The sequence below is a fragment of the Neoarius graeffei genome, chromosome 23 (genome assembly GCF_027579695.1).
Source record: "Neoarius graeffei isolate fNeoGra1 chromosome 23, fNeoGra1.pri, whole genome shotgun sequence".
In the NCBI taxonomy this organism is placed as follows: domain Eukaryota; kingdom Metazoa; phylum Chordata; class Actinopteri; order Siluriformes; family Ariidae; genus Neoarius; species Neoarius graeffei.
In genome coordinates this window covers 667,841-687,164 of record NC_083591.1, presented here as the reverse complement: position 1 = coordinate 687,164, position 19,324 = coordinate 667,841, and the positions used below count along the sequence as shown (strand labels likewise).

The window sequence follows — 19,324 nt, the reverse complement described above, 5'->3', positions numbered from 1 at the left end:
TATTCCAAGTCATTCCATGAAACATGACCATAGACGAAAAATGAACTGTGGACCTCTGTCGCTGACTATGTCCTCGGGAATGCCAAAGTACCTGAATATATGCTGAAACAAAAGTTCGGTGGTCTGGAGTGCAGTTGGGATGCCCAGCAACAGAAAGAGTTTTAGTGCCTTGGAGAATCTGTCTGTGATCACAATGATGGTGGTGTTTCCCATGGAAGGCAGCAGATCTGTGATAAAGTCAAGGGCTATGTGTGACCATGGTCTCTGTGGTACCAGGAGTGGACAAAGCTTACCCACTGGCGGAGTACAAGGCACCTTGGCCTGGGCACATTCAGAGCAAAATGAAATGAACTGATTGATCTCTGTGAGCATATTTTCCCACCAGTATTTGCTGCTTAGTAACTGGTGAGTCCGTTGGCTACCTGGATGTCCTGTGGTGGGAGATATGTGGGCCCAAGTGATGAGTCACCCTCTAAACTGCTTTGGGACATAGAGTAGACCAGGTGGAAGGCTTATAGGAGTTGTTCTGGGCTGAGCATTTCTTATTTGCTGGTCTAAGTCCCAAGTGATGGATTGCACGAAGCAGTTGGGTGGAAGAATTGCATGAGTGGTGGATTCTTGCTGTGAGGAGATGAAAGTGCATGACAGAGCGTCTGCCTTCACGTTCTTTGACCCTGGGCAGAATGAGATCATGAAATTGAACTGGGTAAAGAAGATGGCCCATCTGGCTTGGTGTGGATTGAGATGCTTAGCTTTCTTGAGGTATTCTAAGTTTTTGTGGTCAGTGAGTATTGTGAAAGGATGAGTAGCTCCCTCCAGCCAGTGTCACCACTCCTCAAGTGCGAGTTTGATAGCTAAGAGTTCACGGTTACCTACATCATAGTTTCTTTCTGCAGATGTGAGCATCTTTGAAAAGTAAGCCACGGGATGAAGTTTGAGCTTCTCTCCACAACGTTGGGACAAAATCCCTCCAACACCTGTGTCAGATGCATCGACTTCTACGACAAAAAGTTTGGTTGGGTCTGGATGCTGCAGAACCGGGGCTGAGGTGAACATTTTCTTAAGCCGGTTGAAGGCTTCTTCCGCAGAGGGATTCCATTGCAGCCATTTGGGTCCCTTCTTAAGCAAGGTTGTTAGCAGTGCTGCAATTCAGCCAAAACCTCAAATAAAGCGTCAATATAAATTTGTGAACCCCAAGAAATGCTGAAGTTCCTTGATCGAGGTGGGTACTGGCCAAGACATGACTGTGGACACCTTGGAGGAATCCATGCTGACTCCTTCTGAACTAATGATGTATCCTAGGAACGAGATTTGCTTCTTGTGGAATTCACACTTTTCAGCTTTGACATAGAGGTGGTTCTCCAGTAAACGTTGGAGAACTGCTCTGCCATTTTTCTTGATGGCTTTCTTCATCGGGGGAATATATCAAAATGTCGTCAATGTACGCTATGACGTAGCAGCCCAGCATGTCCCTTAGTACGTCATTGATCAGACACTGGAAAACACTGGGAGCCGAAGAAAGGCCATATGGCATTACCCAGTATTCGACGTGACCGGCGGTGGTGCTAAATGCGGTCTTCCACTCATCACTCTTCTTGATTCTTATCAAATTGTAGGCGCTGCGCAGGTTGAGCTTTGAGAACACTTTTGCTGAGCGAAGCTGCTCTCAAGCAGATGGAACAAGAGGCAAGGGATAAGGATATTTTACTGTAACTTGATTAAGCCCCCTATAGTCGATACAAGGCCAAAGGCCACCACTTTGCTTTTCAACGAAAAAGAAGCCTGCTAAGGCTGGTGACTTGGAGGGACAGATGTATCCCTGATTGAGGGCTTCCTGAATGTATTCCTCCATAGCCATGTGTTCCTTCTGGGAGAGAGGATAAATACGACCACGGGGAGGTGACATACCTGGTAAAAGGTCAAAGGCACAGTCATATGGTCTGTGAGGAGGTAGCCCACAAGCTTTCCCCTTGCTAAAGACTTCTTGCAGGTCTAGGTAACACTCAGGGACGTTCTCGATGGAGTCTGGCTGGGGGCTCTCCACTGATGTGGAAGCGATCCCGAGTTGTGGGTGCACAAGACAGTGTTGGAAGCAAGTAGGTGACCACTGCAGAATTTCTTTGTTATGCCAGGAGATCAAAAGGTCATGAAGTTGTAGCCAAGGATACCCCAGAATGATACTGTGACGTTCAGTAGAGGTTACATAGAGAGAAATTTGCTCAGAATGGAGTGCCCCCACCTGAATGAGAATGGGAGTGGTTCTGGTGGTTACCCAGCCATCACCTATGGGTCTTCCATCAATAGTTTGGATGCTGATTGGACTTTGCAGAGGGATTGTGGGTAGGTAGTACTTCTGGATGATCATGTCGTTGATGAAATTCCCCTCTGCCCCCGAGTCTATGAAGGCAGACAAGATGTGTGTGGAAGATACCAACTTTAACAAGATAGGCATTTTAAATGACTGCATTAAATTTTTTGATCTGGACTCACCGCCTGGGTAGTGGGTTCCACTGGCTTGGAGTGTGCAGGACAGATGGGACATTGATTTATCTTCTGCGCTGAACTTCCGCAGTAGAAACAGAGACCCTCTTTCTTCCTCCTTTCTTGCTCCGATGTCTTCAGGTGAGTGTGAGACACTTCCATAAGTACACTTTCTTCAGTGTGTGGAGCAGACTCAGAGGTTTCCATGATGGAGGGTCGGCTGGTGAGCAAATGATCCAGCCAGATGGCTAGGTCAATAAGGGAGTCCAGTGTCAGCTTAACATCCCTATATGCCATTTTGCTAAGTATCTCAGGGCGGAGGCCCTGAGGAAAAACGGCTTTCAATGCTGGTTTGTTCCATCCACTGGCTGCAGCAAGAGTCTGAAAGTCCAGGGCATATTCTGCAACTTTTCTAGAGCCTTGCTTCATATTGAGAAGACTCTCTCCAATTTCGATGCCCTCAGGTTCATGATCAAATACTCGTTTGAAACACTTGAGAAAATGCTCATACGAAGTTGTATGTTCAACTCCTTTGCTCCATACAGCACTAGCCCATTGTAGTGCCTTACCAGTGAGGAAGGACAGAAATTTGGCGGTCTTGTGTTCATCCAAAACTTGGGGCATAGTAGAGAAATACAGTGAGCACTGAAGCAGAAACCCCTTATAGGTGGTAGTACCTCTGGCATACTTCTCAGGAACAGGAAGCTGTAGCACAGCACTCAAAGCTGTCTCAGGTTGTGGAAGGAGGGCCTGCGACATCACAGTTGCTAGTTGTATCATCCATGTGTTGAGATCAGCAAACATCTGTTGATGTTCTCCTAACAACCTTCCCTGAGCATTCAGAGCGGTTTGTTTAGTTTTCTCCACTACATCCATGCTAGGGTGAAGTATCCTGTCAAACTGCAGGCACTTACAGATGTATTTGCAGGAAGAAGCAGCGAACAAACAGTACAAAGCCAAATCATGAAGCAGAAATCATAGTCAGTAGGCAGGCGAGGGTTGGTCGATTGGCAAATAGAGTGACGTAGGCAGAACCAGGGAGAGTAAACGTAGAAAGGATGGCGAGAGTCAATAAACAGGAAAACAGCCAGAGATAACAAAGGCTCAGTATGGACTGGGAAAGCAGAACGATACTTTGCAATGAAGTAAAGTCTGAGAGGAGTTTAAGTAGTGTGGTAGTGATAAACCAAATGAGCAACAGCTGAGTTCAATACTCTGGTGACAGGGGGCACTGTGAATCTTAGTCGTTGTAGTCTTGGGTGGCCATGTTTGTAGTCTGGTTAGCGCTGCTGGTTTCAGCGGTCCTACTGACACTGTCTGAAAGATACACAGGGACACAGGTTAATCGACAGCCAGTAATTAGACACAGGTGCACCTCATCACATTACCTACTGGTTCAACCTGACTCCTCACCATTCACAGCCGATGCTTGACTATGCCCCCACTGCCACAACCACTTTCTGCACACATTATAAAGGCATGGCTGGGAAGAAGAGGGGGCGTGTCACCTCTGTCCCCAGTTGAGAAAGTGGAGAATTTAAAAATGAAAAATATGACAACGACGATCCTGTACTGTTGCACACCTTAAGACCAGTTTGCAGGAAGCATGGGACAAAATAACACCCAAACACTTCATCACTTGGTGTCTTCAGTCCCAAAAAATCTTTTAAGTGTTGTGGGAAGGAATAGCAACATTATGAAGTAGTAAATGCTTTACTCTTCTACAACACCAATTCCAAAAACGTTGGGATGCTACGTAAAACATAAATAATAAAAACAGAATGTGAAGATTTGCAAACCATGGAAGCCCTACATTTCATTGAAAAAAGTGCAAAGACAAAATACCAAATGTTGAAACTGAGAAATGTTATTGCTTTTTTTTTTTTTTAAATATCTGCTCATTTTGAATTTGATGTCAGCATCCTGTATTAGAAAAGTTGGGACAGGGGCAACAAAAGACTGAAAAAGTTGTGTAATGCTAAAAAACACTAATTTGGTTAATTGTCAACAGGTCAGTAAGCTGATTGGGTATAAAACGGGCATCCCAGAGAGGCAGGGTCTCTCAGAAGATGGGGAGGAGTTCACCACTCTGTGAAAGACTGCGTGGGCAAACAGTGCAACAATTTCAGAATAACGTTCATCAATGTAAAACTGCAAAGAATTTGGGGATCACATCATCTGTGGTCCATAATATCATTAAAAGATTCAGAGAATCTGGAGAAATCGCTGTATGCAAGAGACAAGGCTGAAAACTGACACTGGATGGCTGTGATCTTCAGGCCCTCAGGAGACACTGCATTAAAAGCAGACACGTGTCTGTAGTGGAAATCACTGTATGGGCTCAGGAACACTTCAGAAAACCATCATCTGTGAAAACCCTTCATTACTGCATCCACAAACGCAAGTTAAAACCAGATATAAACAATATCCAGAAACTCCGCCCCCTTCTCTGGGCCCGAGCTCTTTTACGATGGACTGAGGCGAAGTGGAAAACCATCCAGAGGTCTGACGAATCAAAAGTAGAAATTCTTTTTAGAAATCATGGACCCCACGTCCTCCAGGCTAAAGAGGAGAGGGACCATCCGGCTTGTTATCAGTGCACAGTTCAAAAGCAGCGTCTGTGATGGTAAAAGGGGGCGTTAGTGCACATGACATGGGTAGCTTGTACATCTGAGAAGGCCTCATTAATGCTGAATGATATAAACACGTTTCAGAGCAATATGCTGCCATCCACACTAAATCTTTTTCAGTGAAGGCCTTCCTTCTTTCAGCAAGACAACGCCAAACCGCTTTCTGCACATATTACAACTGCATGGCTCCGTAGTAAAAGAGTCCAGGTGCTAAACTGGCCTGCCTGCAGTCCAGACTTGTCTCCCACTGAAAACATTCAGTGCATTATAAAGCGCAAAATACAACAAAGGAAACCCCGAACTGTTGCTGACATCAAATTCAAAATGAGTGTATATTTTTCAAACAACAATAAAATTTCTCAATTTCAACATTTGATATGTAGTCTTTGTATCATTTTCAATGGAATATGGGATTTCAGTGATTTGAAAATTATCGCATTCTGTTTTTATTTACAGTTTATACAACTTTTTTGGAATTGGGGTTGTAACTTTTTTTGAAATGTATTGCAAGAATCTAAACCGAAATAAAAGTGTTTATTTTGAAAAAACAAGAAAATTAATGAGGTCAAACATCAATTATTTTGTTTTGAGTGTAATATAGGTGAAAGATTATACACAAATCATTGTTTTCAGTTTTAATTTCAATTTCAACTTCAACTCAACATACCATCCCAACTTTCTCTGACGTGAGATTGTAATATCATATTATTATATGTTTAATGTACTGAGTGTAATGCTGGGGTTCTGACCTCATTTCCGTGGACCATGAGGTGATGTGTAGTGACAAGAGCCTTAAACACGACGATCCAGCTGGCGTTCCCCGCTCGCTCAAACAGTGTGTCAGCCATCTGAGGGATGTTCACGTTTGACTCTTGTGTGGCTTGGATTAGATCTGAGGAGGAAACCGAGTGCAGAGACTCAGAGTGAAAAATCAGGGTCTTTATAGTTGTTTTAAATAAAATGTAAGCGAAGCAGCTGACGTGGTTGTGGTGATGAAAAAAGGGTGATGATCTTACTTCCTGTCTCAACATGTACCACTCCACACGCACGCGCGCGCACACACACACACACTTCTGTGATACGTTGAACATGATACTACAACACACCACCACGTTCCAAATCTGATGATAGGGTGCTACAAGCAGTGTTGTCTGTGGCATTTATTTACTCTTACACACACACGGACACACACACGGACACACACACGGACAGCCAGTGTGGAAAAGGCAGGGGAATACAGTGGGATGAATCAGAGTGTGTGTGCAGGAAGAGAAGCTTTAGTTTGAAGAGATTTATACATGAATCATCAGTATAATGTATAAGGTGTATAATGTAGAGAACATTTCTGTGGACTCGGTTTAGTGTAAGTGAGATCATGGTTTAGTTCATGATTAAGTAAAACTGCTGATGGTTCATATTGCTGAACTGTTCCTTGTGTGATTTATAAAGACTCCACAGTTAAAGTGACACTTTACTTGCTATGCTAACTTTCATGTTCTCTGTAGTTTGGTGAATAAAATGGTTAGGGTTAGGGATCGTCTTCACACTGGGACACACACACACTTTTCAATGGAACAATTTTCATTATTGTTCTGATTCACGTTTGTGTTTATAAAGCGCCAGACAGTGTTGCCATGGTTACATGGTTTGCTTAGTAATGTAACTCAAGGACACACACACACACACACACACAGATTAGCAGTCAGTAATTGCAGTCATTATAAAGGCAGGTTGATTATCAGTGAAAGCAGCTGCTAGACACACACACACAGAACATGTGATCACATGATCCTGATTTATTGTTGTACTCAACAGTGCTTCTGTCGAGCAAAAGTGATGATAACGCAACACCTGATCTTTCATGTCAATGTTAAACAGGAAACACACACACCAACATACACAACACACCCAAAACACAAAAAAACATAAACATGGCGTGCGCACACACACGGCCTGGCCAAAATAAAGTCACTATCTGGATTTAAATAAACAACTCTGTAAAAGCATTTGATTGGATAATTACTGTGTTAGGACTGGGACTGTTTTGGCCTCTAGAGGCCGCTGTTATTTCCTTTTCTGGTCATGTTTGTTTTGGCCTCTAGAGGTCACCACTGTGTTCTGTGTTTTGTTTTTGTCTTATTGCCTGTTTCCTGCCCCGCCCTGTCCTTAATTAGTTTGTGTATTTATACCCCTGAGTTCAGTCCTCTTGTCACGGAGTCTTTGTGCTGTTATGTTTAGCTCCAGTTTCCTCTGTACCGTGTTCCTTGCCTTTGTCTTTTTGGTTTTGCACTTTGCTTTGCTTTTTGGACTTTTTGGACCTAATATTTACTGTTTTTTGGATCTTCTGAGCGTTGGTATTTTTGCCTTTTCTTTTCTGGTTTTTTGGCTTTTGTTTTGACTTTTGTACTTTAGATATTTCTTATTTTTCCCTTCATCTTCTGAGCGTTTTGGATTATTTCTTTTGGACTGTATATATTGTAAATAAACCTTTTGATACTTTTTCTACTTCCGCCTCATGCCTCTGCATTTGAGTCATCCCCCTAGTGGGGGTTTGCTGGATTATCACACCAGCGAACCAGGTTCGAATCCCAGCAAAACCCTAACAGAAAGACTCCGTCATGACCGACTCAGCAGAGGCTGCTTCAACTGTCTACCCGGCCAACCTTCAGGGAATTATGGCAGCTTTGACACGCTTCGGAGCGACCATGGACGCTCATGGATGAACGCTCACCAGCCAACGTGAGGCCCTTGCTCGCCACAAGGTACTGCTTCAGCAAATTGGGAAAACCCTGGTACAGCTGACACCTCTGCCTGCATCTCCTCATGCTGATCCGGCTCCTCCTCCCGCTCCAGTGCCTCCCGCCACGCTGTCTCCTTCACCTCGCGAACCCAGCCTTCCTGCACCACAGAGGTATGACAGCAAGCACGGTGAGTGCTGGGAGTTCCTTACCCAGTGCCAACTCACCTTTGAGCTCCAGCCTACCACCTACACTACGGATCGCCGCAAGATTGCCTTTGTGATAACCTTGTTAGCTGGTAAGGCACGAGCTTGGGCAACAAGAACCTGAGTGTTCTGACTTCAAGCTATTTACGGAGGAGATGCTTCGGGTCTTCGATCAGGCAGACATCAGTAAAGATGCAGCCAGGAAGCTCATGTCTGTCCGACAGGAGGGAAGCATTGCAGACTACGCCATCTCGTTCCGGACCCTCGCAGCAGTAAGTGGATGGAATGAGACTGCCCTGGTGTCAGCCTTCCACCATGGTTTGTCTGACCCCATCAAAGACGGTCTGGCTTCTATCGGATGCCCAAGTGACCTCGAAACTCTGATCTCACATTCTACTCGCCTTGACAACAGGATGAGAGAACGCTGCCAAGTCCTGAGCCTCCCTGGCCTCCCTGCCTCTACCTGGAGCCCGTCTACCTCCTCCAGTGACTGTCCAGAGCCCATGCAAGTTGGCCGTACTCGTCTCTCCGTAGCCGAGAGGGAGCGCAGAAGGAGGGACAAGTGCTGCATCTACTGTGACAAGCCTGGTCACTTCCAAGCATCATGTCCCGAGCTCTTGGGAAAAGGACCGCCCTGTCCAGCCGAGGGAGGGTTGTGACGGGGCCTACCCTCTCTCCTGGACTCCCTGGCCAAGGAATCTACATCCCGGTCTCCATCTCCTGGGGTGAGTCCGTCCACTCTTGTCAAGCCTTGTTAGACTCAGGGGCAGCTGGAAACTTTATGGATATCCACTTCGCCCAAAGCATCAATGTCCCGACTGCGCCTCTTGAAGTCCCACTGTCTGTGTCTGCCCTCGATGGCCAAGCGTTAGGTGATGGAAGAGTCACCCAAGTTACTTCTCCAGTCTTCCTCCAGTCTCAAGGTCACAAGGAAGAAATATCCTTGCACCTGATTCCTTCACCTGAGTTCCCAGTTATTCTAGGTCTTCCTTGGCTTACCCGCCACAACCCTCGTATAGACTGGGTCACTAGCTAGGTTGTGGAGTGGGGTCCTGCTTGCTATGCCTCTTGTCTGCTCTCTAGCTCTCCTGTGTCTCCTGCCGAGCCTCCCGATCTCACCGAGTTATCTCAAGTTCCCACAGAGTACTAGGATCTCAAGGAAGTTTTCAGTAAGAGCAGGGCCGCCGTTCTCCCTCCGCACCATGCCTACGACTGTGCCATCGACTTGCTCCCTGGGACTACCCCTCCTCGTGGCAGACTGTTTTCCCTCTCAGCCAGAACGCAAGGCCATGGAGGAGTACATCAAGGAGGCCTTGGCCTCTGGGTTCATTCGACCCTCCACCTCACCTGCTGGTGCCGGCTTCTTCTTTGTCGGCAAGAAGGATGGGGGACTCCGGCCATGTATTGATTATAGGGGCCTGAACAAGATCACCGTGCGCAACCGCTATCCCCTTCCGCTGATGTCCACAGCATTCGACCTGCTCCAAGGCGCCACCATCTTCACCAAGTTGGACTTACAGAACGCATACCATCTCGTCCATATCCGACAGGGAGACGAGTGGAAGACCGCCTTTAACACCCCGTCAGGGCACTACGAGTACCAGGTCATGCCCTTCGGACTCACCAATGCACCAGCTGTTTTTCAGGCCCTTATCAACGACGTCTTGAGGGATATGATTAATCAATACGTTTTCGTCTACCTCAACGACATCCTGATATTCTCCAAGACCTTACAGGAGCACCACCACCATGTCCGCCATGTCCGCCAAGTCCTCCAGAGACTTTTACAGAATAATCTGTTTCTAAAGCCCAGAAATGCGAGTTTCATGTCCCCGAGGTCTCCTTCCTGGGATTTATCGTACGAACAGGGCAACTCCAAATGGACCCAGCCAAGACCCTGGCCGTCCGGGACTGGCCTACTCCCAAGTCCGTTAAGGAGGTTCAGCGGTTCTTAGGATTCGCTAACTTCTACCGCAAGTTCATCAGGAACTTCAGCTCCGTAGCAGCACCTATGTCGGACCTCACCAAAAGGATTGGTGGTTCCTATGTCTGGTCCCCTCAGGCGGAAAAGGCGTTTAATGACCTCAAACACCACTTTTGCACGGCACCTATTCTGGTTCTCCCGGACACCTCCCAGCCATTCATCGTGGAGGTGGACGCCTCGGACAGTGGTGTCGGCGCGGTGCTCTCTCAACGCTCGGAAGGGAAGCTGCACCCCTGCGCTTACTTCTCCCACCGCCTGAGCCCTGCGGAGTCCCGCTATGATGTGGGGGATCGGGAACTGCTAGCGGTTAAACGAGCCCTTGAGGAGTGGAGGCACTGGCTGGAGGGAGCGCAACATCCATTCCTGGTGTGGACAGACCATAAGAACCTGGAGTACCTCCAGCAAGCCAAGAGGCTGAACCCACGACAGGCTAGGTGGGCTTTGTTTTTCAGCCGTTACAATTTCACCCTATCATACCACCCAGGCTCCAAGAACACCAAACCGGACGCGCTCTCCAGGCTGTTCTCACCCAACAACAGGGAGAGTGAAGTTGGGCCTATCATCCCTGTATCCCGGATTGTGGCTCCTGTCCGCTGGGGTATTGAGGAGACCGTTCGACAAGCTCAATGCCGGGACCCTGATCCTGGGACGGGGCCACCGGGCCTCCTGTACGTCCCTCGACAAGCCCGGACCAAGGTTATCCAGTGGGGTCACTCTTCCCCTTTCACCGCCCACCCGGGAGCTCGGAGGACCCTGGACTTCCTGAAAAGACGCTTCTGGTGGCCTAACATGGAGAAGGAAGTAAGGTCATTCATCCTGTCCTGTGAGGTCTGCACCAGAACCAAGAACCCGCGACAGCGTCCCCAGGGTCTCCTGCATCCACTGCCTATTCCCCGGCGTCCCTGGTCCCACGTGGCAGTCGACTTCATCACAGGTCTCCCTGAGTCTCAAGGTAACACTGTCATTTTGGTCATTGTGGACAGATTCTCCAAGGCCTGCCACTTTATACCACTGTGCAAACTCCCTTCTGCCCTTGACACTGCTAAATTGCTATTTAATCACGTCTTCCGAGTCTTTGGTCTTCCACCGGGGGCCCCAGTTCTCCTCCCGAGTGTGGCACGGCTTCTGCAAGCTCATCGGGGCCACTGCCAGCCTCTCCTCTGGGTTCCACCCCCAGTCCAATGGCCAGACGGAGAGGCTCAACCAAGACCAGGAAACCACCCTGCGAGGCCTGGCTATGGATAACCTGACATCGTGGAGCACCTGGCTGCCATGGGCTGAGTACGCCCACAACACCCTGCAGTCATAGGCCACCAAGCTGTCGCCGTTCCAGTGCCAATTCGGGTTCCAGCCACCTCTGTTCCCGGACCAGGAGGAGGACGCTGGGGTGCCCTCGGTCAACCAATATGTGAGACGGTGTCACAAGACCTGGAGCAAGGTCAGGAGGACACTCATCCAGACCTCCAGTACCAACCAGACTCAGGCCAACCGCCATAGGAGACCTGCCCACACTTTCCACCCTGGGCAGAGGGTTCGGCTGTCCACCAAGGACCTTCCGCTGCGGGTGGAGAACCGCAAGCTTGCTCCTCGCTACATTGGCCCCTTCAAGGTTGTACGCAGAGTTAACCCTGTCTCCTACCGGCTCCAGTTACCACGTACGCTAAGGATTAACCCCACATTCCATGTTTCCCTGTTGCGGCCCGTACTGACGTCCACGTATGCCCCTGTCCCTAGGAACCCCCCACATCTTCCAGGGTCAGACTGTTTTCACTGTGCGCCACCTGCTGGACTCCCGCCGGGTTCGCGGGGGTCTCCAATATCTTGTGGACTGGGAGGGCTATGGCCCTGAGGAGCGCTGCTGGGTCCCAGCTCGGGACATACTAGACAAAGAACTTTGTCGGGACTTCCATTTGGCCCATCCTGATCGCCCTGGGAACGTCAGGAGACGCTCCTAGAGGGGGGGGGTCCTGTTAGGACTGGGACTGTTTTGGCCTCTAGAGGCCGCTGTTATTTCCTTTTCTGGTCATGTTTGTTTTGGCCTCTAGAGGTCACCACTGTGTTCTGTGTTTTGTTTTTGTCTTATTGCCTGTTTCCTGCCCCACCCTGTCCTTAATTAGTTTGTGTATTTATACCCCTGAGTTCAGTCCTCTTGTCACGGAGTCTTTGTGCTGTTATGTTTAGCTCCAGTTTCCTCTGTACCGTGTTCCTTGCCTTTGTCTTTTTGGTTTTGCACTTTGCTTTTCTTTTTGGACTTTTTGGACCTAGTATTTACTGTTTTTTGGATCTTCTGAGTGTTGGTATTTTTGCCTTTTCTTTTCTGGTTTTTTGGCTTTTGTTTTGACTTTTGTACTTTGGATATTTCTTATTTTTCCCTTCATCTTCTGAGTGTTTTGGATTATTTCTTTTGGACTGTATATATTGTAAATAAACCTTTTGATACTTTTTCTACTTCCGCCTCACGCCTCTGCATTTGAGTCATCCTAGTGGGGGTTTACTGGATTATCACACCAGCGAACCAGGTTCGAATCCCAGCAAAACCCTAACATACTGCAGTGATTAACGAGTTGCAGCTGCATCAATTCTTTTAACTCTCACTGATGCAGTGAGTAGATTCTCGTTTCTTTAACAGCCATGTCGAAGGTGTGTCCCGCGGTCGTGGAAAAGATGTTCCTGTGTTTCAGAAGGTCAAATTATTGTCCTGCATCAAGCAAAGAAAACAACTAATGAGATTTGAGCTGAAATGGCTGGAATTGGGTTCAGAACTGACCAACACATTATTAACACCTGGAAGGATCGAGATGAACCGACAACTTCACAGAAGAAATGTGGGCAAAAAACATCTTAACTGACTGTGATTGGAGATCATTTACACACTTGATGAAGTCAAATTGTTAAAAATATTGAGTAGAACTCACAGCTGCGTTTAATATCCATCCTTCATCCATCCATTATCTGTAGCTGCTTATCCTGTTCTACAGGGTCGCAGGCAAGCTGGAGCCTATCCCAGCTGACTATGGGCGGCTGTGTTTAATAGTGAAATTAAAATCATTTCCACTCAGTGGGATGAGAACTCACAGGATTGGGACTAAACCGCTGTGTCTCCTTCAGAAAACCACTCGTTAGTGAAGATAATCAGGAGATTGGACTCTGGAGCAGTGGAGTCCAGACTGACCCAGTTCCTGATTGATGGAATCATTTAACACATGAACTAACCCCCACAGAGTCCCGACCTTAACCCCCTCTGAGAGTCTCTGGGATGCTGGAGAAGATTGTACAGAGAGGTTCGACTCTCCTGCAGTGGAGACGAGATCTCAGAGGAACATTAATGCAGCTCTGGATGAAATTAATATTGTGACGATGTATGAAGTTGTTGAAACAAAGCCACAGTGAGTGTGTGTCATAATCAAAGATAAAGGCGGAGCAACGAAATATTAGAGTGTGACTTTTTTTGGGCCGTTTTTTAATACATTACCTTGTGTATAATCAGATATCAGATGTTTATCTATTTTATGTATTATACTACTATAACTTAGAATTCTAGACTCTGATTGGTCAGAAGGTGTGGCTAAATTTTCTATAGCAGCAGCTCTGTCAGTAGTGCAACTAAAAATCACAGGTTCATATTAATGGACTTGTTCTAATGTTATCGTTTCTATAGTGTCAGAAAACGGCAGGCACTTACTGGAGCACTTGTAGGGGAGAGCAGGTGCATCGCAAACTGGTAGACAAAGTCAAATCAAGAGCTAAACTTGAAATCCGGGAAAGCCAATGGTTGAGTGATGTGCAGACAGACTGTAGGAGACTGGACGATCATTGGAGTCAGGAACTAACGGAACTAGAGTCAAAGTCACAGGAAGTCAACACTATAAACAACGGCTCAGTAGGGTCACGCAGTAACACGCTGAGCAATACTGCGCACTGACGGGTTGTTGTTAGCATCCTTAAGCACTCCTAGTAAATGGGGTGCAGGTGAGGCACTGATTAGAATTCTGGAGAGGGAGGGCCATGAGGTGTATGGGAGCTGTAGTCCGTGGCGGTCATGTTTGGAGGCTGCCATGAACTCTGGTTGCCAGCACTATGTGTGGCATAGTAACAGATCATTCACAGGTGCATTTAGTGGACACTCCAGTGATAATAAACAGATAAAAAAAAGAAATTTGTCCTTGTGGATGTGGTGACATTTTCTGTAAAGAGAGATTTCTGTAACGTCTCTGTAAGGAGTCTCCAGTGTGAGCGCTGTGTAACAGTCAAAGGTGAAGCTACGATTGTTATGAATCTGTGTATTGGAGAATCTACACTTGACCAATCCTCTTCTGCTGTAAAGAACTTGGGAGTTTGGTTTGACTTACACTTGAACGTGCACAAACATAAAAAAAACATGTTGTTCATCGTTTTACCACCTCTACAATATTCTTAGAATCAGAAAGTATTTATCTCATAATACAACAGAATCGGGGGCGGCACGGTGGTGTAGTGGTTAGCGCTGTCGCCTCACAGCAAGAAGGTCCTGGGTTCGAGCCCCAGGGCCGGCGAGGGCCTTTCTGTGTGGAGTTTGCATGTTCTCCCCGTGTCCGCGTGGGTTTCCTCCGGGTGCTCCGGTTTCCCCCACAGTCCAAAGACATGCAGGTTAGGTTAACTGGTGACTCTAAATTGAGCGTAGGTGTGAATGTGAGTGTGAATGGTTGTCTGTGTCTATGTGTCAGCCCTGTGATGACCTGGCGACTTGTCCAGGGTGAACCCCGCCTTTCGCCCCTAGTCAGCTGGGATAGGCTCCAGCTTGCCTGCGACCCTGTAGAAGGATAAAGCGGCTACAGATAATGAGATGAGATACAACAGAATCGTTAGTTCATGCTTTTATTACAAGTAAATTAGATTATTGCAATGGCTTATTATATGGCCTTCCTGATGTACATATTACTAAATTACAGAGAGTACAAAATGCTGCGGCCAGGCTTGTCGTTGAACTTCCTTGTTTTTGCCATATTACACCTGTATTATTTGATCTACACTGGCTGCCAATCAGGTATCGTATTTATTTTAAGATCTTATTGTTAACTTTTAAATGTTTACATGGTCTGGCACCACAATATCTATCTGAATTAGTTTCTGTTTCTAAGGCTTCTAGATATAATCTACGTAATCACAAGGGTACTTTGTTAGTTCCAGCCAGTGGAAAGTGTAAAGTAACATCGGGCTTTTCAGTCTGCCGCCCCTAAGCTTTGGAATGCACTTCCTATAGAAATCAGAAATGAACAACCTTTAGCTAAGTTTAAATTGTATATTAAGACTTACCTTTTTGAAGTAGCTTATAAATGTGATTAGAATTTTTTATATGGATATGTATTTTACAAGTTTTTATTTAGTTTTTATCCATTTTTATATATATGTATTTGTTATAGTGAAATTTAATTTTTATTTATTTTGTTAATCTTAGTTGCATGTGCGCATGTGAGCATATCCACATGAAATATGCACATTATATATATTAAATTATTATTATAATTATTATTATTATTAAGCTGGAACTTTTAGTTTTCTGACATCTTCAGGATAGAGGAGTTTACACTTCTTCACTGTGTGTGTGTGTGTGTGTGTGTGTGTGTGTGTGTGTGTGTGTGTGTGTGTGAGAGAGAGAGAGAGAGAATCCTAATGTAGTGTTCACGCTGTCTTTTAATTCCCTAATAATTTGACACTCTTACAGGTGAAAATCCGATTCTCTGATTTCAGATACAGACCTGGAATACTGAAAACAATATTCACAGCTCTCTTCTTACTAATATCTCCTAAAGTGTGTGTTAACGATGATGAGGTGAGTCAGGTTTGTGTGTGTGTGTGTGTGAGAGAGAGAGAGAGAGAGAGAGAGAGAGAGAGAGAGAGAGAGAGAGAGACTGCTGAATGTTTAAAACTCTTCTGGAGAATAAAACAGCTGTGTGAGGGAGGCCGTTTCCATGGTAACCAGTGCACTTCCTGTGGTGTGTCAGGGAATCACAGTGTCATTAGTCTGAACATTCAGGGGAGAAAAGGTGTAATTAATCTGATCACATCACCTTGAGGAGGAACTACACACACACACACACACACACTGTGCATTACGTTAGTGTTTGATGACTGTGGTAGTGTGTTGTAGTATCATGATCATGTTAATGTGTCATGGAATGTGTGTGTGTGTGTGTGTGTGTGTAATTCTGTATAGTTTCACCCTTCAGCTGAAAAATTATTCAGAATCCTTCAGTGACACACAGCAAGAGAATCAGATCTTCAGTGCAGATGTGTTAGACATCTCTCTCTCTCTCTCTCTCTCTCAGAGTAATGATGATTGTTAAACACACAGGTCATGTGACTTGGACTCATGCTACCGTGCTAGCACAAAGCCGTAGCATGTGCTGGTGTCCCTTTCTCTCTGGAGAGTCGTGATTACACAGGAAACACAACCTCCTCCTGCCTTATTGATCTCACAGACATGCGTGTGTGTGTGCGCGTGTGTGTGTGTGTCCTCTTCATGTCCTTTAATGTCCTTGAAATTATTGTGTCAATGTGTGTGTGTATTTTTATATAAAACACTCCAAGGACACAGTGACCTCAGCAGGGAGAGAGAGAGAGAGAGAGAGAGAGAGAGAGAGAGAGGGGTTTCCCTGTCCATGGTACTGAGAGCATTCTGCCTTTCACTCCACTCACTTATTGACTGAAACCCTTATTTCCATATAATGACATTTCGTGTGTGTGTGTGTGTGTGTGTGTGTGTGTTCTGAAGTATATTTTTTACTGAAACTGTTGATGTACAAATGGTACGGGCCATGTAATAACTTATTCTTTCACATTTAGTGCATCATACTAAACCGGAGGCCATCAACAGCTATTTCTTCTTAGCTACATTAGCATCACTGCTCCAATGCAGAACTGATGAACGGAACACATCTCTGCTAACAGACTACATCTGATTAAAGAGAAACACTGTGGACATTTCAGTCTTAGACAGTCCACAAACGCAATAATCACAGTAAAGTGGTGTGTGTGTGTGTTTTGTGGTTTGTGCAGCAAATCATGTGGTGCAATCTCTCCTCTGACTTTAGTGATGCAGCCTCGTTACTCTTGAGAGTGTTTATACTGTGAGCAGAGCTTTAACCCACCATGCATTCGGCCCGAGCGTTGATCCTGCATTCTGATTGATGTTACAGAGATGTGCACGCATGACTTTGCTCCTGTAGTGCACTAAACACACTGAGTGCACTATTAATAACCACCTAATGGAATCATACCACAGAGAAATGAAGCATAAAACGCCACACACACACACATGGTGGGAACAGGCTTCTTAATGTAGAAGAACATGGTGGAGTCATGAAACACCAGTAGCTAACTGTTGCAAATGGACTATGTATGAGTGCAGAATCAGAGATATGGGACAGAGTCTTAGATTCATCAACGCTAATCACTCAAAACATAGTGCACTTCCTGTTCATGCACACTACACTTCCTAGTACACTTGGTTCACTTCCTGCTGAGCCCTTTAATCATGCTCTCTGTATATCCTGATTGGTATTTAGCTTGTACACACTGCACTTCCTGTTTAACCCTCTCTCCAGTACAGTGTACTTCCTTGTTGATCCCCTAGTACAGTGCACTTCCTTCCTCAGCCCTGAGTGGTTACATGATGCGCTTCCTGTCTGGCTCAGTCAGGTGACTCACAAATCAGTAGAACAGCTCTCTGTTTTACAGATTAATAAAATAAATATTTTAATGATTTTACTGATCAGACACACGACCCTTAGTGACGACCCTGAGCTCTTGATGAGGGAATGTGTGTGTGTGTGTGTGTGTGTGTGTGTGTAGATGGTGATAGACTTTACAAATGAAACTGCAGTCAGACTGGGCTTCATTCAGCAGTGTGTAAAAATCTCTCTATGTCAGAGACGGCCATGTTGTTTCTGCTTGGCTCAAACACAGTGTGGTCTCTCTCTCTCTCTCTCTCTCTCTCTCTTTCCCACACACACACAGTGAAATGAGCTACAACCAAAACACAGGCGGCCTCCTGCTAGCATCCTTCTGCATGTGATATCTCAGAGACTAAACACAGATCACTGACCTACATGTGTGTGTGTGTGTGTGTGTGTGTGTGAGAGAGAGAGAGAGAGAGAGAGAGAGAGAGAGAGAGATGTTTTTATATCTCACAGAGGATCACATGTCCCCACGGTGATAGAGGATGGTTTTGACCTTGTGTGGCTGGTTTTATATGGAGGGACAGGGGAGAAGGGTCTGGGGTCTGGAACACTGGATCAGCTGTGTATCGCGCGGATAACGAATTGAATAGAGCTCTGTGTGTGTGTGTGTGTGTGTGTGTGTGTGTGTGTGTGCGCGCGCGCGCGTGTTAATTGCAATGACAGTCACTTACACTCCAGGTGTTTCTTCTTGGGTGCCATTACTTCATGCGTGGTGGCCTTACACACAGCGCGCGCCACCTCGGAGCCGGTCAGACTGTACTGCGCCGCGGCGATCCGGTCCGTTAACGTCTGACCCGACATGTTCCCTGATCAGCCTGATCTCCCTTATTACTGAGATTATGATGATGATGTCCGTTATTGTGCCTGGTTATTTCCGTTCTGTTTCCGCTGCGCTCGTGAGCTTATCGAGGCCGCGTGGCGCTGTTTCCCATCCGCACTGCCGGGACCAACGGAACCAACGGAACCGACTGTGATACCGAGTTATACTGAGATCTGTGTGTGTGTGTGTGTGTGTGTGTGTGTGTGTGTAATATCACATCGACGGTTTGCTCGCAGGTGATGATGCTCTGTCCTTCCTCCTCCTCGCGCTCAACCGAATCCCGTTAATAACAGCAGGAATAATAATAATTATGATGATTATAATAATAATAATAATAAGCGGCTCCGCGCCTCCTCATGTCTCTCCAGCTCTGCTCCGCCGCTGATTCACACCCTGAGCCCCGACACGAATCGGTGGATTTTTTTTTTTTTTTCTTGTTTCCCTCTTTTTAATTCCCGGGTCTCACTCCGCCCCTCGCGCGACTCGGTATTACGTCATCAGCGCGCTGCCGGTTCAGTTCAGTCCAGCATCATCAACATCCGCAAAAGCCGCAGGTGTGAAATCTGCCTTCATTCCTGCCAAAAAACAGGGTCAAGCGTCATTCTCTAGCCAATCACAGCCCAGTAGGGCGTGGTCAGAAAATATACATTACTAATTACAATAAACAGACTGTTTTATTACCGTGTTTTCATTATTTTCTCCATTTTGTTGTGTCCTGGTTGACTTCCTGTTGTGGATCATCAGTCA

At 46.2% G+C, this 19,324-nt stretch overlaps 1 protein-coding gene across 1 annotated transcript in view; it reads right to left on the bottom strand.

The window, feature by feature from the left end:
• snap91a (synaptosome associated protein 91a) overlaps positions 1–19,105 on the bottom strand; it is a 74,864-nt gene extending 55,759 nt beyond the window's left edge. The window contains exons 1-2 of the mRNA XM_060905548.1: positions 18,429–19,105; positions 5,861–6,003 (exon numbers count right to left, since the gene is read on the bottom strand). Of these exons, the coding sequence (XP_060761531.1) occupies positions 5,861–6,003; positions 18,429–18,558 (273 nt within the window). The 5' untranslated portion in view covers positions 18,559–19,105. The remainder of the gene's footprint in view (positions 1–5,860; positions 6,004–18,428) is intronic.
• Positions 19,106–19,324: the final 219 nt, after the last annotated feature.